General features: G+C 39.8%; 1 protein-coding gene across 34 annotated transcripts in view; it reads left to right on the forward strand.

Moving 5' to 3' along the window:
* TRDN (triadin) overlaps positions 1-22626 on the forward strand; it is a 366530-nt gene that overhangs the window by 229550 nt on the left and 114354 nt on the right. For 28 of the 34 annotated variants that reach the window (XR_003094912.1, XR_003094911.1, XR_003094913.1 and 25 more), the window contains 6 exons: positions 4496-5083; positions 7408-7434; positions 10375-10404; positions 14551-14598; positions 16666-16713; positions 16811-16858. Coding sequence is in view for 30 of the 34 variants with exons in the window: in XM_025208370.1 (XP_025064155.1) it covers positions 4496-5083; positions 7408-7434; positions 10375-10404; positions 14551-14598; positions 16666-16713; positions 16811-16858 (789 nt within the window). In the remaining 4 variants the exon portion in view is untranslated. The remainder of the gene's footprint in view (positions 1-4495; positions 5084-7407; positions 7435-10374; positions 10405-14550; positions 14599-16665; positions 16714-16810; positions 16859-22626) is intronic. The other 6 variants (XM_025208350.1, XM_025208365.1, XM_025208341.1 and 3 more) reach the window with 5 other exon arrangements.

Below are 22626 nucleotides of genomic sequence, written 5' to 3' on the forward strand. Positions count from 1 at the left end.
AGGTCCAGGTTCTCTAGTCTCTCCTCGTAGGGCTTGGCCTGCAGGCACTTAACCATACGAGTGGCCCTTCTCTGGACCCTCTCCAGGTTATCCGCATCCCTCTTGAAGTGCGGTGCCCAGAATTGCACGCAGTACTCCAACTGCGGTCTCACCAGCGCCCGACAGAGGGGAAGTATCACTTCCTTGGACCTATTCGTCATGCATCTGCTGATGCACGATAAAGTGCCGTTGGCTTTTTCGATGGCTTCGTCACACTGGCAACTCATGTTCATCTTGGAGTCCACTAGGACTCCAAGATCCCTTTCCACTTCCGTGCCACCCAGCAGGTCATTCCCTAGGCTGTAGGTGTGCTGGACATTTTTCCTCCCTAGGTGCAGCACTTTGCATTTCTCCTTGTTGAACTGCATTCTGTTGTTTTCTGCCCACTTGTCCAACCTGTCCAGGTCCATATCTTATGTGCACAAACTGATCCCTAGATTTACCATCCTTCTCGCTTCTGGTTAGGCCAAATAGATGATGAGATTAACACACACCCCGCAATAAAGTACCACAGCACTTCTACTTCCTACCCGGACTGGAACCCAGAAACGCAGAAGTATTCCCCAGATGGAAAAATGTTCAGGCTAAATAATTGCATTGAGGGATTTGCTTTTATTATGTATTGGGAAGTCCTTCCTAGGCTGATTCAGCCATCCCTGGCCTTCAAGGATGGACATGGGCATTGGATGGGCTTGAAGGAATGCTCTTGGTGCTTTGCACCTCTTAATCTGTTGACTACACTTTGAACTTAAGGCAATACATGATGCAAAAGCACTAATGACATAATTAATACACTAAATGTTGCTTTCCAACGTCTGGGTCTAATTCTAATCTCAGTTATGTTGAAGCAAATCTAGATTAATTCCAATTCCTTCTCCAAAGGAACTAGTGATGATGCTATAAACCAGAAAGAGAGAGCGATAAATGGATCTAGTCCTTTATTTTTAAAGGAGGTCCACATCTACTGTCAATATAAATCACATAATTTTATATACTCCAAAGCACAAGAGTGCCCTCCAGAGGCCAAAACATGCACCTGTAGACATTCCCAAGGGATGTAACCAGTAGACAAAGTTCCCCCTTTAAAGCCTGTAATTAAAACTAATCTGGTTATCAAGGGAAGTGATTGTTCCACTCTGGTCAGCACTGAGGAGGCCTACCTGGGGTATTGCTTTTAGTTTGTGTTCTGTACTTCAAGGAAAAAGAAAGAAAAATTGGAAATAGTCCAGTGAAGAGCAACAAAAATTATTAGAAGTCCAAGAAACGTGATTTACAAGGAAAGTTTGGAAGAACTGGGACTATTTGGTGCAGAGAAAAGACAACAGGGGTGGGATTTGATGAAAGCCTTCTAACACCTGAAGGGTGGTTATAAAGAAGATGGTGACTGACTGTTCTCTTTGGCTCCAGGAGACAGGACAAAAAATAATGGTCTTAAACTGCAGTAAAGCAGATTAAGATCAGACATTAGGAAGAACTTCCAAACAATGTGGGTGGTTAATCATTGTCTCCCTGTTTCCACTTTTTATGTGCTCCCCTTTTGTCCCTTAGGCTGACCTGGATTTCTCTGGTCAGCCAGGGAAGCCTCCTGGCCCCTTTCCCCCTTTTGCCTCGCTCGGGGATCGCCTTGCTTTGTGCCCAAAGGATCATTTCCTTAAGACACAGCCACCCTTCTTGGGCTCCCATCACTTCAAAACTCCTACTCTGCAGTGCGTCCTTGACTAATCACCTGAGTTCATTGAAATCAGCTTTCCTAAAGTCTAGCACTTTCACCCTACTAGTTACCTTACCCACTCGATGTCTTATGGTGAATTCTATTATTAGGTGATCACTGTCCCCCAGATGGCTACCAATCTGTAGGTCCCCAACCATGTCATCCCCCGTTGCCAATACCAGATCCAGTATGGCATTCCCCCTAGTGGGACTGTGTACCTCCTGTGTCAGGTGGAGGTCCTGTACACAGGTTAGAAACCTGCATGAGCAGAGGGACTTTGCTGTCTGTGACTCCCAGCAGATGTCCGGGTAGTTTAGGTCCCCCATGACTACTGCCTCTTTAGCTTTTATGGTCTCTGAGAGTTGCCTCAGGAGCCCCGAATCCCTTTCTTCCCCTTGATGTGGGGGTCTGTAGCAGACCCCTACCACTTACTTGGTTAAGCAAGTACTAAATGACTGCACAGTATCAACTGCACAGTCAGCTGCTTGTGTAGACATGGCCATTATAGTCTAAGTTTTATAATTGTTCATTATATTAAAACAATATGAAAAGGAGATGAATATGTCTTGAAGATCATAGGGAGACATGAAACCTAGCTGATTTCTGCTCATTCATGTCTGGTAAACTAAAGTCCACCAAACAGGTTTCCAAGGGATTATTTGAATTACTCTTTTTGGGAACTTTCAATACATTTTAATTAGAAAACACTTCTTATCTGACACTGATAGAGTAAAAGGGAAAAAAAAAGACTTAACTGTCATTGTAGGAAGGTTATCATCTGTCTTTAAGAGTGACTGAATGCCAGAGGGTGATGCTGAGTGCCAGAAGGAAGAAGATGTCCTTCTGATTATATCACCTTCCAGAGATGAAGCTAGAGTGTCTTTAATCCATTACATTTACAAAATATAATTTTAGGACTTCTACCTCAGAAGAAATTGCTGTGAGTCCAAGACAGGTTTCATTTCTATTGGGAACTATTAAGCTGGTGCCAAAACTTTACTAGGGGACAGGTTTTATTCCTGGTGTTCCAGCAATGGGACCTATTCGTGAACTGTTTAGAAAATGAAATGTATAGCTATAAGCAGGTCCTTTATCTTGCTGACTTTTGCAATCGAATTAGTTCTCCTATTAATTCATCAGACAGATTAATTCCTACCAAACACACTTCGGTCTGTCACAGCACAAACAAACCAAATCCTCCGCCCCCTCTGGACCTTAGGAGAAGAGCCAGTTTCTCCTCTGGCTGTTTTCCAGCACAGCAGCCTGGATTCTCCTTCTTTCAAGCAGTTCCTTCATAGGTAGCTTCCTTTTGCTCTCTCCCTTGGGATTTTAAAGCTCCCAGGGGGACACTTCATTAGCAGAATGCCCCACAGCTGGACATACTTAAACGTGCTGCCCTTTCTTAAGAGGACAGACTACCCTGTAAAAATTATGATAGCAGATATGGTAATGAACCTTTCTTCCTTGAACCAGTAAATGAGAAAATGACAGGCAAATAAAACTGAAAGGCATTTGATGCTATTGGCTTCCCTCATTAGGAGCTGCAGCGTACAAATATAAAGGATAGGTTTGGGTTTTAGAGAGTAACATTAATTAAATATCATGTGTCAGGTCAGAATGATTAATTTTTTTCCTAAAATATAGAAACTGTTTTCTCTGGTTAAAACACGCTTGGCTATAGTTGTGTATATGACATACTAGTGAATAAACTGAAGGTGGAAGGCTATTTAATGGAAGTTAAACTTTGTCATACTGTGATTATAGGGTTTTTGTCTGTAGCTGTGTTGGTTTAAAGACATAGACAGGCAAGATTCTTTGTGTAGATGTGATATCTTTTATTAGACCAATTAAATGGATGGAAAAAAAAGTTTTTTGCAAGCTTTTGGGCACAAACACCCTTCTTCAGCCATTGGGAGACTGCTACTGTTCTGTGTTCTCCAAGAACACAGAAAAGCAGCAGCATCTCCCAGTTCCTGCTTTAGGATTAAAGAAAACATGTGAAAATTAGGTACTGATAAGATATAACTAATGATGTCAGATTTTTTTTAAGGTACCTTGGAGAAGTACCTCTTCCTCTGTACAGGACATGCAGCTCAAACATTCCTGAATTTAAAGCAAGTCCCTTTTGTGGAACCAAACCTATACATAAACACTGTTGTTCATACTTTTAACCATAATTATTTCATTTGCAAATTAATTCATCTCTTTTTTTTAAATATGCATTTTAGTTCATACTAATAAGAAACATTATAATTTCAAATTGGTATTTATTTTCCTCCTCCCTTGTTAGTCATATCCATTGTGTTAAATTTTTGTTGAGTTATGAATAGTGGTCATAAGGAGGTGAGTCCTGGCTAGATAAAGTGATATACTGAGAAAATCTTAGCATGGAGAAGGTTGGGAGTCATAGTCCTAGTTTGTCAAAGGATATAGAGTGTTTTCCTTTTGCTTTTAGCATATCCTTTTAGCATCAAACAATATGACTTTTAAATGATGTTTTAGGTACTGGATATTAGTTTTTCATCTAACTCAATTTGCTTAAAAAACACTAAGAGAAATAAATATATCAGCAATGCACAAAGTAATATTTTGTTTTTCCCTTACCCAGAACATCACAAGAAGGAACAGTTGTAATTAGAATCACCAGTTTCTAACATTTTCTTCTCTTATTTTTCAGTTAAACTGCATTGAAATGTTTGGCACATGTAATAAACTAACCATTCACTCTTTTCTTGTTTGTTATAGCCAAACCATCAAAAAAGGAAGTACCTGTAGTACCTGCCATACTGTCAAAAAAGGAAGTATCTGTAGTATCAGCCATACCATCAAAAAAGGAAGTACCTGTAGTCCCAGCCAAACCGTCAAAAAAGGAAGTACCTGTAGTACTTGACAAACCATCAAAAAAGGAAGTTCCTGTAGTACCAGCCATATCATCAAAAAAGGAAGTTCCTGTAGTACCAGCCAAACCATCAAAAAAGGAAGTACCTGTAGTACATGACAAACTGTCAAAAAAGGAAGTACCTGTAGTACCTGCCAAACCATCACAAAAGGAAGTACCTGTAGTACCTGACAAACCGTCAAAAAAGGAAGTACCTATAGTACCAGCCAAACCATCACAAAAGGAAGTACCTGTAGTACCTGACAAACTGTCAAAAAAGGAAGTACCTGTAGTACCAGCCAAATCATCACAAAAGGAAGTACCTGTAGTACCAGTTAAACCATCAAAAAAGGAAGTACCTGTAGTACCAGCCAAACCATCAAAAAAGGAAGTACCTGTAGTACCTGCCAAACCATCAAAAAAGGAAGTACCTGTAGTACCAGTGAAACCACCTAGTAAGACCTATGAAAAAAAATATATTTTTAGTCTTGTTTAAAACTAATCTTAACTTAAACATAACCAGCTTGCATTCACTTAGGGGCAGGCATAGAAAAAGTACAGCACTAGACAGGTACAGACTTGCCAATGTAGTCACATTTATTTGAAAAATCAGAATGGTTATGGAACATGAGCTCACCATACTTCCATGTTCTTGTACTTCAGATCCAGTTAAGTACAGCTAAGTAGGACACATATCTTTTAAAAAATTGAGAAAGCTGAAATAAAAATGTACATGATTATTTGTTCAAGAGGGAAAGGGATTCTGAAGGGAGAGCGGGGTAGAGGGGAAGGTTCAGATGAGCTGAGAATGAATAAAAAAGAAAAGCATACTTCAGTTTGGGCTTTTTGTCCGAACAAATTATGGGTCTTGTCTCATGTTACACTTTGAACATGTTAACTGCACTTAAAACGTGAGAATCTCTGTGTTCAACCAGAACAATACCTGCTATTGTATGGGTAAAATTAGGACTTTTCAAGTGAGGAATATCTCCAGATTGTGTTAAATAATATGCATTAGGCTATCATGAGACTGCTCAAAGGAGATAATACCAGCACTCCTCACCAGCTCTGGCACAGCTGATAGTTGATCCCAGCCTTTCCACCTAAACAGCCAATTCTAGAGTCCAGTATGGTAGGGGACCAGGATTGACAATCAGCTGTTTAACAACTGTGCAACAGGCTCCAGCCCTGTCCTGCTCAGAAACCTTTCTATCTCATAAAAATATTTATTACAATCTAAATAAAACATGTCCTAAGTGCAATATGTGATTTCCTTTAACTAGATTTAATTTAAATAGAGAAGACAAAAGAGGCCTCTTGCAGGTCATGGTCTTTTGATTCTAGCTTGGATCCATTTCTTAGGGCCTTGTCACGTGTTCACTTGCAAGAGTTGCAAATCTTTGGGATCTAGTGACCTATATAAAATTTAGGATGTATTAAGGAGAGAATCTTCACCTCAGAGGGAGTAATTTTGCAATGCTAAGAGGTCATCTAACACTTGCTAAACTGCTTAAATATACAGCTGCTTGACTATTAACTATTTACTAAGTATTAAGTTGAAAGTGTGACACCACCCTTAGGGTGCTTTTACATCCACTCCATGCACCTGTGCTCCCTGCGCTCCAGAGCCCAGTGGTAGGCACCTGCCAGGCCGGGCCACCCCCCTGGGAGTGATGCATCCTGGGATACTGGAGGGCCACAAATTGCTGGTATTTGGCCCTGTGGAGCAGACTGACATTACTGCAACACATATTAACACCATCTGGAGATAATCTTTGCCCAAAGATGCGTAACTTTAAGATGCTCAGAGGGCATTTTTCCTCTCTTAATGATTTCCTGTCTTAATATTCAAACACTCAAGTCTTATGGGCATTTAACACATGGGAAAGGTTATGCCTAACAAGATTCTTAAATTCATCCAAATAAGGAGAGCATATAAGCTTTAATTTTTCCTTTTGGTTTTACTTGGGAGCATATTTTCTGCAACGACATCTAGTACCTCCAGATGAGTTTCCAGGACAATCTCTACAATGAAAATAAACATCTTCAATAGATAGCTCTCTAAGTAGGTCATTATCATTTCTGCCAAGCAGATGATAGGGCATATGAAGCATATAAACCTACTTCAGCAGATAATAAGTATGAAGAACCTGTGAATGAGGAAATAAGATGTATGACATAGATCAATTTTTTTACTTAGGAAAAAAGACAATTTAGTAATTAAGAAGAAAACACTGGTAGGACAATTAGACTGAAATATGTGACACGTTCCACAGAGTTTTGAATTTAGACTGTATTATGTTTGTCAACACTTGAGTGCTCCTTATTTATAATCTATATGCTGAGTCTTAAATTGAATTGAGACAAATGTTCTCAACTGCCAACATTTTTTTTAGTTTTTTAAATGGTATCTCAGTAATCACCTACTTTGTGTGTTAGCTTATGTCTCTATAGATACTGAATCTGTATTTCTATTCCTGCTTCATTTTTCGCTAGCTGAAAATGTGTATTTTTTTTAGCTCCACACATATCTTACTTGCTAAATTTGTTTTCTTTAGCTTTTTAATCAAGTTAAATTAGTTCAAGTTAAACATCTGCAGTGAAAACATTTAAATCTGGGACAAATATTGTGTTCCTTCCGGTAAGAAACTGAGGAGTTCTCAGATTGGCTTGCTGGAAATATGTAGCATCTTGTCCAATGGGACAGCCATTGAGTTATTGTTTTATATTGTATGGATTTTGCAATTTGTTTCTTAGAACATTTTCATTTGTTTTACAGTATCTTTGGAAACCCACATGGCAAAAGGTAGGTGGGATCTGCATGTTTTTATACAGTAAATTAGAACATGAAAGAATGCTGATGTAGCTATCTCTTGTTAATACAAAAGCATTGCTTTCTTTGTCATATATAAAGGTTTGATTTACCTACAGTTAAGGGGGTTTTTTGAAATAGCTCCTCCAGGAATCTCAGTGTGGGTTTAGGGCATCAAGAGGCACAACTGAAATGATCTTCACAACTCACCAGCTCCAGGAGAAATGCTGGGAACAACATAAGTCTTTTTACATGGCCTTCTTTGACCTCATAAAAGCTTTCAACTCTATCAGCCAAGAAGTGTTGTGAAGGACCCTTCCAAAGTATGGACACCCACCAAAATTTGTCACTATTCTCTGCCTGCTCCATGACAGCATGTGGGCAATGGTTCTCAGTTATGGATCTACCACAGATCCCTTTGAGGTTAAAACAGGAGTTAAGCAAGGCTGCATCATCACTCCAACACTCTTCTTAAAATTCCTTGCCACAATCCTACATCTGACCACCAACAAGCTTTCAGTCAGAGTGGAGCTAAACTACTGAGTGGATGATTCTAAGCCAAAACCAAGACCACACTGACCTTAATCATTGAGCTCCAGTATACAGAAGGTGCTATAGTGAGTGCTCATTTGGAAGCAGACCTTCAGGCAATTGTCAATGTCTTTACCGAAGCATACACGAAAATGGAACTGACATTTAATGATCCTAATAAACAGTCCAGATCCACAGTGAGACACTGGAGAATGTTGAGTATTTCCCATACCTTGGAAGCCATCTCTTGCAGACAGCTGAAACTGATGAAGAAACCCAACATCGCCTCAAATGTGCAAGTGCAGCCTTTGGATTCCTGAAGAAATGGGTGTTCAAAGATTGTGACATCAGATCACAGACCAAGTTCATGGTTTATCAAGCAGTTGTGATCCCCATCTTTCTATATGGAGCTGAGACACAGACAACGTACAGGAGACATCTAAAGTTGTTGCAGAAATACCATTAATGCTGCCTGCAGAAGATCCTCCAAATCCAGTGGGAAGACAGATGCACCAATATTAGCATCCTCCTGCAAGCAAACACCATGGGTATTGAGGTGATGACCATCCTACATTAAATTCATTGGGCCAGCCATGTCAGCTTGGATGTTTGACTTCAGACTCCTGAAGCAAGTTTTATTCTCCTAGGTTAGCCAAGGTGTATAGAGGAGGGCAGGGAAAGTGCTTCAGGGACGTCCTCAAGGCCAACTTAAAAAATTCAACTTCAGTATCAACTTGTGGGAGACTATTGCCCAGGACCACTCCAAATGGAGGAAGAGTCTGCTGCAGGGATCTCAGTATTTTGAAACCTCATGACAACAACAGGAGATGGAAAAGTGAGAGCAGCAGAAACTACATGTCACAGACCAAATAAAAAATCCAGCACCACCCACCCCATGTGGAAACACATGTCTGAGCTGCAGTAGAGTCTGTTGATCCTGAATAGGTCACATCAGCCATCTTCAGACACAGATAAGGCAACCATGGAAGATTATTATTCTTGAGTACAAGGGATTGCCAAAGAAGACGACAAGCCCTCTAGCTCTAATTAAATGACTGTTCCTATCCTGGGCTTAAATCCTTTGCTAGCCCTTGGCTCTCTGGTTGACTGAAGGCCTAGCGTATTCAGTGGCTCCTGCTACCTCACAGGCACCTTTGCAGAGATCCCTCTTGCTCAGTCCCAGCCAGACTGCCAAGTCATCTTCTGGAGCTGCCTAATATTCCTCAGGCCCTGCCGCTTTTCCAGTCAGCTGACTTTCTTGGGGCTGCTTGCAGGTGCCTCCAAATTAATCCCATTAGATGGTTACTATGGCAATCCAGCCTCAGCTCTACCTGCTTGCCCTGCAAGGCTATGGCTGGCTCTCTGAATGTGACAGAGCATCTGACAGTTCTGTTTTACAAATGGGGAAATCAGAGCATGCTGGACCAGAAGCTTCTTAAGGTATTACCTAGCTTTGTAAGTAATCCCATTGTAGTGGCTAGGGCTGCTTGTGATAATAACTGCTCTCCAGAGTGAATAATAGGTTCACAGTCTGGCTGAAGTGCCAGACCATGGTCGCACAGCATGTCAATAGTAGAGAAGGAGCTAGAACCCAGATGTCCTAATTGCTATTGCCCTGCTCTCACCATTAGATCATGTTTCCTTAACAGATATACTCGTTGATGTTAAACAGTGGGTACATCTACATGTGAAGTTAAGGTGACACGATAAACTTCAGAGCAGTTTCAGCTGAAGAACACTGCTCCCAGGCACAGCATCTACACGTGTACCTAGGATATCAGCACTTTCAGCCAAGGCAGAACAGCCCCGGCTGGCACAGGGAATGGGGGGTCAGCCCCGGGCTCTGTGTGGTGGCTTCAGAGCTGGCTAGGACACAAGGGTGCTGAGACTGCAGAGTCATATGGCTAGGTGGCAGACAGCCCCCATGCCTTAGCATCCTCATATCCCAGCCAGCCCCTGTCACCGTCCAAATGTGCATTTCATTACACTTAATTACTCTGCCATAAGATTGTACTGTTCCTGACAGTACGATCTTATGGTGGAGTTAATTTATTTACTGTGCCCTAATACCAGCACACGTGTAAATTGTGACACTTTCCTGCAGACCTAATTAGTCTACTCCACAGTAAAACACATATGTAGATGCACCCAGTACATCCAAGAGCAGCTCTACTGAACTGAATGGAATTACTTAGAAATAAATAGTATGAAGTGTGGCATAGCATTAGTGCATGTCTGAGAAATGTAAAGACAACCCAAGTTGTCACAGTATTCTCTTTATTGAGTATGTTTAAATTTACAGGGCTAAATTCATAATGCATCTACTGCACTGTAGTTGACTCATGTATATTAAATCAAACCAAAACTGCACTAATTTAGACATTGTTCTCTTTATGTCTCCAGCAGCCAAAAGAGAGGAACTAAAAGAAACAAGTATGTTAAATAAAACTTTTGCATTTTGGCAAGCTTCAGAAAGCCAAAGCTGGAAATCAATATAGTTGTTTCAATGAATGATTGAAAAAGCTATTCCGCATTGCTTTGAGCTGTTGAGAATATTTCTTTATGATCAAGTCTCCTTTAATGCTGTACTCTGTTATCTTTGTGAACTCATTTTTATGTGAAACATACCAACATGTTTGGGGAAAAGTCTACCTAGTCCTGAACACCCTCAAATCCCATCAATTTAATAGGGAGATAAAAGTGTTCAACATCTGGAACTCACAGGTTTGGCCCCATTTACAGAAATAAGTTTTCCTTTGTCCCCTTTAAGAATTGTTATCACAGACCTTTCACTGAGTGCTATGCCAACTGCTTATGCAGTATTTTGTATTTTATTGCCCATTTTTCCTTTAGTTATATGGCAAGAGGATATCCATAAGCATCAGGGCTTTGGAAGTAATAAAGCTGTTGCTGCAGTGCTTTGCTATTGTAGATATTCTAAGTCTGAGTACCAAAACCTACAATGAACATTGTTTCAGTGTTATATAAGAAGCTCATAAAACTATCTCTACCTTTAGTTTGCTCTTGCAAATGACACCGCAATACAAACCACACTTTCGACAGCAGATTCATAGTTCAATAAACATAAATATGCAATGACTGAAAGCCTGTGTTATGTCTAATAAAACCAATAACTGAGCCATATGTGCTACAAAAAGGGTATTTCACAAGTTAGACTATTTAGTGAAATTTGCGAAGGTGCCTGATATCAGCCACTGTACTCTGAAATAGCTTATTTATGTTATCTCATAGCTGGGCAATGACAAAGAACAGTGGTTCTTAAAAGACAGGAAGTGAAAGGCTTGTAGGACTCTGACTTCCACTTAATACATTGGTCTTTAACAGTAATGCGACTAGAGCAAGACAAATGGGGCACCAGGTCCAGGTGCCAACTTAGAGGATGCATGGGAGCTTAATACAAGTGACAGTGAGGCGATGCTGAAGCAGTCTAATTAGAACGGGAACAACCATGTGTATAGGCAGCCTATAATATTGTTTAGGATCACTTCGATCTTAGAGCCCGATTTTCAAAAGAACTTAAATTTCATTTTGTCGTACAAATGAAATGGCCATATTTTTAAAAGTGCTTAGCTGAAAAGAAAGCTATGGTGTGCTGTGCTCCTTAGAAAATCTGTCGTTTCACTAAAAAGCGATACTAACAAAAAATTGAAGACTTTCCAGAGCCTCATGCTGATAGTGAGGCTCTTGTTTTTAATTTATCTAGATTTTTTAAATTACATTTAGTAGTCTGGTATATGAGGGCTTTGCAGTGAACCCCTGAGCTAATATATTCTGTACATAAGTTTTTAGCTCCTTGTTAATGTCTGCAAGATTCTGTCATCCTCCAGATATTGGTTAATCAAGGATGGATTGCAGCTTAGAACAGTACCAAGGGCTTCAGAATCTCTCTTTAGTAAACACTTGTTCCCCAAAATTTTGTAAATTCATTAAATATTATTCTAGTAGTAGCTGTTGTTATTAGTGGCTGGTGGCTTCAAAGAGGACCATGGAAAACGAGGGCTGGAGGAGATCTCCAGAGGTCATCTAGTCCAACCCTCTGCCAAAGGCAGGAACATCCCTATCCAAACCATCCTACACAAAACCATTGTCTAACCTATTATCAAAACTACATAGTCAACCCTGACACAATCACAAGACATAACAACCTAATGTGCCACAGGTAAAGCAGGGGGAACACGGTGGCCAATGTCATATTGTTGTGAAGGTTGTTAAAATATCCTAGAGATATTAAAGGAAGAATAGCCCTTGCTTCTCCCTCTCCCTCTGCCCTCCCCTCCCCTCCCCCCCAGCCCCTATTTTATAACTCCATTTATATTATTTATGATGAAAATGTTGTTATACCTGCATGAGCCTACTAGAATGTGTATGTTTTTACAAAAAAAAATCCCAAAACCTTTGTTATGACCAAAACAAAATTGATTAAACAGGCCCAGGGAATTTTATGCAACACTCTCTTCCCTGGGCGCACACCTTCCCTGTCCCAGAGGAAGATAGCTATATATAGTACACTAATTGGGTTTTTTCTTTATCTCTGATCTACAGTTTGCAGAACTTTTTTTTATATTACAGAACAACAACAGTGCTGACTTTGAAAGTTAAAAAATTGTACCTTACACCCAATTAGTCTAGATATCAGAATGTAGAATGCAGCAACTTTCAAAACTCGTTAGCTGTTAGTGATGGTTAGTCATCTTGATGAGGTTTCCCTGTGGACAAGAAATCCTGAAATGAAAATTATGACAAAACAAAAAGTGTTATCTATTTTATTTTAGTCAGTTATTTTAAAGTCTTCTGCAGCCACTGAGTCTGAATACTTTCATACATTTTTGGTAGTGGGAAGAATGTGGGAATGTATGGTTTTATCTTGATTGGGTTTCATGACTCTATTTTTTAAACCTTAATTCAAACACCTGCGAAATTTAGGGATTTCTTACACATGAATTTTAGGCAGTGCCTGGAGCTGTTAACATATGGTTTGACCGTACATTAACATGCAACTAGTTTTAAACACATTTTAGGTGGCTTAAAGTTAAACCACTCCCAGGCAGGTTCATCTCTGATCTGTTACCTAGCCTGTGTTCCACTAATATCTGGCCACTCCTAACAGATGAGTCACTCCAGTTGCAGTCCTCCAGGATCCCAGGGTTTAGTGTCCCCTTGCCCACCCTCCTGTTCTGTGTGGACAGACTTTCCACCCCATGAACTCTACTACCCAAGTGGCAGTTCTGGCACCAAGTCATCTCCCTCTCCTGCCTCTGGGGGTGGGACCTTCCCACCCCAGGTGTGCAACCCCATGCAAACTGCCTGCAGAGCAAGTGCCAGCTAGCCAGGTCACAGGACATGGATGGGTCTAGGAGTGGGGTCTAGGGAGGGTGAGGGGGAACCAGGCAGAGGGCCAGATCAGGTCCCCATGAGCTAGGGCTTCCTTCCTAGGGCAGGGGCAGTAGTTCCCCCAAAAGCACCTTGCCTCACCACTCCCACCTTTCAGCTTCCCTGGGAAGTGTGACTAGCACCCCCACACCTCAAATCAAAATCCCAATTTATTAAAACATAAGAACTGTTTAAATTTATTCCCTCTTTATTTCTTTTTAAATTCTTGGGGGTTTTTTTCTAATTTTATCCTTCAGTGAATGATTTACTTCATTTCAGTACCCTTCCTCCAGCTTCCACCTCCCATTTCATTACCCACCCCTCCTATTAACTCTCTGTCTCCCAGCTTTATATTCCTGCCCCCCCCAGACCAATCTCTCACACACCCCCATCCTGAGGTGGGATAGAAGCCTGCCCTGACTCATCAGCCCTGTATTGGCAAGTCAGAGTTGTAGCTCCTAGTCAGGCTTCTGCTTGCAAACCCTCTAGTGACAAGTTACAGCTGTGCGGTTGGGGGATAGTCAGAGAAGATTTTTAGTCTTGAGGTGTGACTGCTCCACACTTGACCTAGCAGTAACATCGATCAACATTTGAGCAGCTCAAAGTGCAATGTGTAACAAAGCCATTAGAAATCTGGGTCTGAATTTTGCAGTTCAGTTCATATTTTTCTTAATACCTGAAGAACATTGGTACATCATATCCAGCTTCATCTCCTTTGGGATTCATTTAACAATATATCAGAATTTCCTCCTACACAAATCTGTGATCTTCCTGAAAAAAGTTAACCCTGTGTCTAGTCTGTTATACACCTGCTCAGTGAATTGAGTTAGTCAGGTCCATTTATTTTCAAAAGCTGTATTTTTCTGCCAACTTCTGAGACCTTCAGGCAGAGATTAGATAGATTAAAATGTCCTCGCCTTTTTCTTTTCTTTCATTTTTATAGTTTGTCATCATTTTTATCTTGGCCATGTGTTACCCCTGATTCAATAACTGCAAGACCATCTGAAAGATTGTTTTCATTAATGGAAAAGTTCTTTATACTGCAGTACATTTTAGGCCTACCTTTGCTGTCCAGGGCTATTTTAATTTTGTTCAGAGCACAGCTCCGCTGCTTTTTAAGCTTTCTGTCTGGTATCTGAGGTATTTTTGCTGACTGTTTTTCATTTTATTATTTTCCTGAATTTTCAGAAACTGAACAACCCAAAGAAGTAGTAGCTGTGGTTTCAGCTAAAAAAGGTAAATATAATTTGGGGAAACCAAGAGTTTTTAAATTAATTTAATCCTTATCATAGTAGCTTTGTACATATGTGTATACCTTAAAATTCATTTGGGACCAGATTCTAGCAACCTTTTTAACATCCATTTCCCTTACTCACACTAAAACTTTATATTGGTCTTCACTCTGCAAGTGCTGAGCACACTGTTCAGATTTTTAAAATATTAGTTTATTCATCATTGCAGACCTTAACAACCAGCTCTAGACAAGACTTTTAGGTATCTAAACAACCCAGGAGCAATTATGGGGCACCTATATACAAGCAGCGAGGCTGATCCGAAATGCTATCATTACAGCACGTGGGAGCAGACTCGATTAATTGAGCATGCTGAAGCATGGTACTTACTGTGCTCCAGCAGCCTCCAGCATCTTGTGCATCAGCATTCCTGTGTTTAAAAATGGTGGCTTTATCTAAAGCACCCCCACCACCATTTTTATGTGTGGGGATGCTGATACATGAGACACTCCTGGCACTTTAATTAGAGTGGCTCTCACAGTCACTCTAATTAAAGTCCTCCCTCCCTCCCCGCCACTCCTGGGCCAGGTCTATAAATGCTGCCTAAATTCCAGAATAACTTAGTATAGCTCCCACCTCCTAGAGCAGTGCCCTAAACATACAGCTATAGAATAGTTTGGGTAGAAGAAACTTCAAGCCCTCCTTTTGAAGAACCTGGGCCATTAAGCGGTCAGGAATGGAAGTCATTTGTAGTCATGTCAGCCTTGTGTAATAGGATTGTCCTCTGGAGGTATGTAAGGCTGCCCATTGCCAGAATAGGAGAGTTACATATCTGTGCAGAATTGATATGGCTTCTGGTGGCATGTTTGGTTGCCTATTGAAAGAACAGGGGACCTATATAAATAAGAAGTGGAATAGGATTGCTTCCCCGAACCTTGACTCAGTATGTTTCACCTCAGACACGAAGTAGAATAGAATAGAATAGAAACAGGATAAATCATTGAAATGAACTGACATTACTTATATTCTAAAAGTCAAGCATGTGCTCTAAGTGCTTCAGGGTACTCAGCCACTCTGAGTTCAACAAGCTCTACTCAGGGTAAGTAAAGATGGAAGAATATGGGCCTTAGAATATGGACCTAATCCTATATTGTTGCTATTATTTTTTCAGTGAGCAATCATATAATGCATAAAAACTGATTTTCTGTTTGGCAAAAAAAAAAAAAAAATTGGAAGGATGTTATGGACTGAAAACAATTGATACAAACAGACTTTTTGTTTTCACTTAATACTAACCTGGTCTTAAAGGAGAGTTTTCACAGTCCAGTTTATTTCATGCCATTTATGCTGGTTTTTAACTATATTATTTTCCAAATTGAAAAATGACAATCAGGTAAGACATTTTCTTTTCAGTGTAGCGCTGCAGTTTTTGTCTCTCAAACACTACAGGGGAATGACCATTGATTTAAAAAAAGTATTTGACTTAAAAAACAAACAAACCACATGTTGATTTTACAAATGTTGAATTGTCACAATACCACCTCCAGCTAAATGCAGATACAGCATTTGCATATTGGCAAGATTGTTGTCCCTGAATAATGTGACAAAGCATATAAATTGTATTGAATGCATTGATTGATCTCCAGATCTTGCACATTCCCAAAAGGACCATCTTAATGTCAAAAAATAAGAAGGAATATATTTGAATTATTCCAGGAATTATTCCAGATAAATATTTCCTCTTTTTTGGGCATGGCCTCAATTCATGCCCAGCCTTTTCTTTAGATATTTTCTTTGTAGAATGAAACAGGGTGTGAGCAATCTATTTGTCTATGCTTTTACCAATCCTTCAAAACAATTATACAAGTACTTAACTCAGGTAATACATGTATAAGGATGTGTACAGTTTTTGCTGGGACAGGGTGCCACCATTCCATGTCTTTCTTGAGACAAAGAAGGAAATGTATTATTTATTTTGAAAGCAACGAAGAATTCACTTTTGTCTTATTGCTGTTCTTTAAGGATAGGTCAAAGACATATTACTAATCTGTATTATGTCATTACATATCAGAAAGAGATACATCTAGTAGTCACAAGACTTTGAAAGCATTTGCTTCAGGTAATCTTTAGATATTGAATTACTAAAGAAAAGCTTTGTTGGTAGGAACAGCACTTCTGGCCAGAAATCTTACTTAAACCTTATCTTTGTTTTGCAGCTGTACCTGAAAAGAAGGAAGAGAAAACAACAAAGGCAGTGGAACAAGGTAAAAAAACATGGAAGTATACTGATATTATCTAACTTGGAAAGACAATGGCACAAGGGGAAAAAAAAAGCATTAGATTTGGATAGTTGGATGCAAATACATTTGTGTCTGCCAAGTGTTCTGTTCTGTTTAGCTGAGCAAGAGAGACTTTCAGTCAGGATTCTGGCTTTGCCTCTCTTTTATGTAACTGAAAATGACACAGATGATTAGACTACACCATTTTGGTGTCTTAACATACCACACATCCTGTAGGGGATTTCCTACCCTTCATCATGAATTCTGTTTAGCAACATGCTATTTCTGTAAAGAAAAGGCACAGCTGGCCTAGCAGATAAGGAAGAAGTAGTATATGTGCTAAATCTCAACTATAATAAAGATCTTGACACTGTTGCATAGTCTCAGAAGCAAAATAATGGTAATTAGTGGTAATTACCATTCAGTGAGGGCACAAAGAGGAAGTTCTCAATGATTCCCTGTCAAATGTCAACCTGGGATTGCTTCTCAAGTGAAGTGTTGCAGTGGTCTGCCTAGATCTGATTCTGGTTAACATTTTCATCAAGAACTTGTTTGGTTGACTAGAGATTAAACTTAAAACATTGTGAATTTCACTAAGCCAGAGGAAGCAAGCACTTTGGAGGACAGGTTCAGAGTTCAAAATGGAGACAAATTAGAGAAGTGATCTGAACTGAATGAAATTAAATTTAGTAAAGATAAATTCAAAATGTTCCCATTAGGAACATCAAATGCTCAAATACAAATTGGGCAATATGTGGTGAGGGAGCAGTATGACAGAAAAAGATCTGAAGGTTAAAGTGGATAAAAAACTAATTATGAGTCAACCAGATGATTCTGCTGCAAAAAAACACAAATCTCATTTAGAGACATATTAACAGTGGAGGTAAGAATGCATCTCGTTTTAGGGCTAACCAATGGCATGACATGTTTAGAAGGATGTGGAGAAACAAGAAAGAGTCCTGTGGAGAGGAAGAAAAATTACAAGAGCTTTTAAAAATATGAACAATTAGGAAAGACTGAAGGAATAGGGTTTGTAATCCAGATGAGAAAAGACTGAGGTAACACATTCAGCTTTCCAGTTTGTAGCAACCTGTGGCATAGAAGACAATGGGTGCATCTACACGTGCATTAACACACTTTAGTTACTGCACATTAAATCTATTACCTCCATTGTGAGGTACTAGGAAAAAGCGCATTAGCCTGTCTTAATGCAAATTAACTAAAGAGCGTGGTTTTTAGGTGATGCTTAATGCACATTACTCTATTTTAATGTGCATTAACTAAATAACACATTTTTTAGTGAAGCTTTAATATGTATTAAAATAAGCTAATGTGCACTAAAGCACATGTGTAGATATACCCAGTGATCAAATGTTCCCCATGGCTACTAAAGGAAGGAAAAGAAAAAAATAGTTTGATTTTCATCAAAGTAGATTTAGATAGAATTTTAGGACAATTATTCTTACTGTTGGAGTGTTGAAAGACTGGTTTAGATGACATAGTGAGACTGAAGAATCCCCATCACTGAAGGTTGTTAAGAACACATTAGACAAACATTTGTCCAGAAGGCTTAAGTGCACTGGATGATAGTTCACTGAAGGAGTCAAACTAGGATGCTTGAAATCCCTTCCAGCCCACCATTTCTATGAGTGTATGAAACTGCTGACAAGACATGTAGAGTTTTAATAATATATTAGACAGGTCTTCAATTGTTATCAGTGAGCTCTGCAAATGGTTTAGCCTAGTGTTTCTGCAAAGATCAGGAAATTCCACTGTATCATAAGGAAAAGTGGAAGGTTAATGAAAATAATAGTGTTTTTCAAGCTTGTATAAAAATGAGTAAAGTTCTGGCCCTTCTTTGCCAAACCTCAGTTATAGGATTTTGCATAGATTGATAAGGAGCTGGACCAAAGAACACCTGAATAGGTTGGTTATAGCCAGTTGTAGCCACCCTATGCTGACTCTGGTGCAGTAGATTCACACAACCTAGCTCAGTGGAGGGGCATATCACTCAGATTGCTTCTTATATTGTAAAGAGCACATTCCAGTTAATGTATTCTGGCATAAGTCTATTGCTGTATCTCTCATTGTTTCTCACAAGAAAGGTAAAGAAAAGGCTTAATGGAAACTGCTTTGAACTAGGATTTAACTGAAAAGAAAATTTTACCCAGTTAGCTCAGTCAGCTGTATGTAGGATGGGATCAGAGTTGAAAGTTCAAGGGAAAGTATGAAAGCACTTTTTCCCAGATGATAAATTCTAAATTATAATAGGCACTTCTGAGGCTCTAAAACTAAGAAGTGACATCACTTGTGTGAAGTGACACTTGTGATAGTAGTTATTAACCTGCAATATACAGTAAGAAAAGGAAAAGAAGAATATCTATACTAGTGAAGTTAGTCCAGTATTAGCACACTATTAATGCTATAAAGACTTAGTGTGAAGTAAAACAGGGTGTTTAGAGATGTGCTTTGGGAAATGGGGCAGGGGGCTCTTTATGTAGCGAGATGCACTAATTAAAAGCACTCAAGCATCATGTGTATCAGTGTCTCTGCACTGAAAAACATTGGTGGAGCACTTTGAACTAAATCTTATTGAACAAGCTTTAGTTTAATGTGCCCCACCACCATTTTTCAGTGCTAATACACATGATGCTGGAGACTTCTGCAGCACATTAATTTCCATGCTTCAGCAGGTTCGATTAATTGAGTCTGCTTCATGCACTGGATTTATAGGATGTTGGAGCAGCCCCACTGCATGTCTATAGGAGACCATACTGCTCAGTGGGCGCATCTGCATGGGATGCCCACTGCACAGTTGTTACTGAGCAGTCATTTAGTACTTGCATAACCAAGTACTAAATGACTGAACAGTTACCGGTGTTACTATGCAGTAGCATCCTGGCATGGTTGCCTAGTGATGCTTACTATGCAGTAGCTCACTACTACTGTGCAATAGTGTTGCATCATAGTTCATGCCTGGTGATGGTACTATGATGTAGTACTGAGCTAGTCTGCAGTAGTAACAAGCTACTGCACATAAGTGTCTCGTGTAGATGCAGCCAGTAAGTCTCCGCTGGGAGGATGTCTACACGTGCTCCCTGTTGAGAACAATTCTGCTCCCAATGGGAGCAGCCCAATACAGGAGGAGCTACAGACTCCCCCTGGGGGCTGGCAGGGAGCACAGGGCCTAGTCCTTATGTGCATAGGGCAAGGAGAGCTCTGCCACCTTCAACAGCAGCTTTCTCCTTGCCTCATACACATCAGAAGGGGTCCTGATGTGCACAGAGCCAGGACACAGCTGCTGCTGCAAAGGTCTTCTGGCCCCATGCACATAGGAATGAGTCCTGTGTCCAGCTGGGCTTCCATGTGCAGCTGGGAGCTGGCCAGGAGCTGGATAGGACTGGATGGGAGCTGCCCCAGAAGTTGGACAGCTCCTGGCCAGACCTCAGCTGTGTGGGGAAGCAGAGAGCTTCCCAGCCCTGATGCTGCTCACCTCCTGGCTTCTGTGAGGAGCTACCCTGGGTAGATCTGGGAGCTGAGCAACACCAGGACTGGTAAAGTTCCCTGTCCCCTGTGGACCCCTAGTGAAGGGGCTGACTAGGAGTAAATTTGCTTCTGGTCAGCATCTATGCATGCGCTACTGCAGGGTATCTACTGTGCAGTTAGTTTACTACATGTTATTTACAGGTACTAGCTAACTGTGCAGTAGACCAGTTTATTGCACAGTAAATGTTGCACACATGTAGATAGTGATGTTTTCCTGCTCAGTAGATTAGTCTACTGTGCTGTAAAATGTCTCGTGTAGACACCCATATCTACCAAGAAATGAACTAAGGGTACACAGAAGTAACACAATCCCAATATAAACTGTTATGATCCAGTTGTTAGGACTATATGATGTTGTCATGCCTGCATCCTGTGGTGATACAAGTGTAGCAAAACTGCTTCAACTTTAACTTTTTTATTCAGAGTCAATATTAGGATCATTTAGCTAACTTGTATCACTGCAGAATCAGCATAACACATGCTAAGTGATCATAAGCATCACCCCCCTCCCCCCCCCCCACTTTAAATCACTAATCACTTGGGACCTAGGGCTTCAGTGGTAAATTATTCTGGCTTTCCGTGCAGAATGTTTGATATATTTAAATTAAATAACTAGTCTGACATCTTTTAGAGGAGCCCAATGACTGTGCTCTTAATACTGGAGATTGCTTATGAGTTCTTAAATCCAAGCTTTCTAACTTAATGGGTTTATCCCTGTGCAATGTCATCTGGCTTTTCTTTTTTTTTTCTCCTTCTAGGTATTTTCTGGACTAGGCAACAAAGAGAATCAAATATGGAATTTCAATCCTCACATTCGGTGTCTTTTCTGAGAAGAAATTATGTTGAAATCCCTAATATGATTCAGTTGCAGTTTTGTGGTTAATTCCACCAGTGTCAGAAAACAATAGTGAATTGTACACTGAATAATATAACATATATTATATACATATATATAATTCAATATTATTTACTAGCACTGGTGGAACTGCCCACAAAAGCCGCAACTGAATTATATTAGGGATCTCAACATAACACCTCCTCAAAAAAGACACTGAATGTGAGGCTTGAAGCTCCATATTTCATCTGTCTCTTTGTTGCCTAGGTGTTACAGAAGATATTGTTGTATACAAAATCCCTGTTGGGTATCTTCTGAAGTACCTAAGCACAATGAGATGATTATAGTCAGCTTTGGCTCTAGATTTAATTACTCTTAGGATTTATGTAGGTTCATTTTAAATTGGTATTTACATACTGTAGTGGCTTGAAATTTTATATTAATACTTGACACCCCCAGGTATATTTTACAAACATCTACAATTAATTGTTTCTTTTCTCTACTTCGATTATATCTGATTATTGATTGTCAGGGACAGCATTTCAAATCAGAAATGAGAGACCAGTGGCGCATCAATTACTTCAGAAACAGACACTGGGTCTACTTTAAAAACAGGAAAAAACAGACGTTTTGCAATAAAATCACATTTTAACCTAATTCAGAAAACTGTTTCCAGCCCTTTTCCTTTATAAATGTAACTATTTGGAAGGAAAATGTCTGAAGAGACTCTTTATGTGTGATCACTACATAGAACCACTCTTTCAAAGAAATAATTTCCTCCCAGACCCATTATAACAGGAATTTCACTGTAACAGGAATGCAATTTTATCAATTTTGATATAAATGAGGTCTCGTTATAGCTGAATTTCCCATGCATTAGATTTGTCCTGGAAAAAGCACCACACAGAAATACATGCAAGAAGCTTCATTATTACAGTAATAAAATATAAATCATTGGAGATGTGCTGCATTCTGCCTTTTTCCAACAAAACATGTAAAATCTATGTAATTTCAGTCTGCTAGTAAAAGGTATGGAAATTATTCACATCTTTCAGCAAATTCTGATGTGTTTCAGATCTGCATCCTTCCCCCTAACATAACTTTCCTCTATAATGAGACTCAGGTCACTTATTTGTAGACTTAGGCTTTTATTTTTGTGATCTCCAGTCCCTTCAAGTGTTGGACTGCTGGCCAGATCTCAGCTCCTGAGTGGAAGGCCTGGGCTGATCTGGAACAACCTCTAGAGCTGTTGTGTTGTTTTGTTTTGTTTTGTTGTTTTTTTTTTGGGGGGGGGGGGTCCTATTTTGTTTTGTTTGTTTTTGAAAAAGCTGATTCTTCAATACCTTCACTGAGATCCAGGATAGAACTTCTG

This window comes from Alligator sinensis, unplaced genomic scaffold (assembly GCF_000455745.1).
Source record: "Alligator sinensis unplaced genomic scaffold, ASM45574v1 scaffold562_1, whole genome shotgun sequence".
NCBI classification, from domain to species: domain Eukaryota; kingdom Metazoa; phylum Chordata; order Crocodylia; family Alligatoridae; genus Alligator; species Alligator sinensis.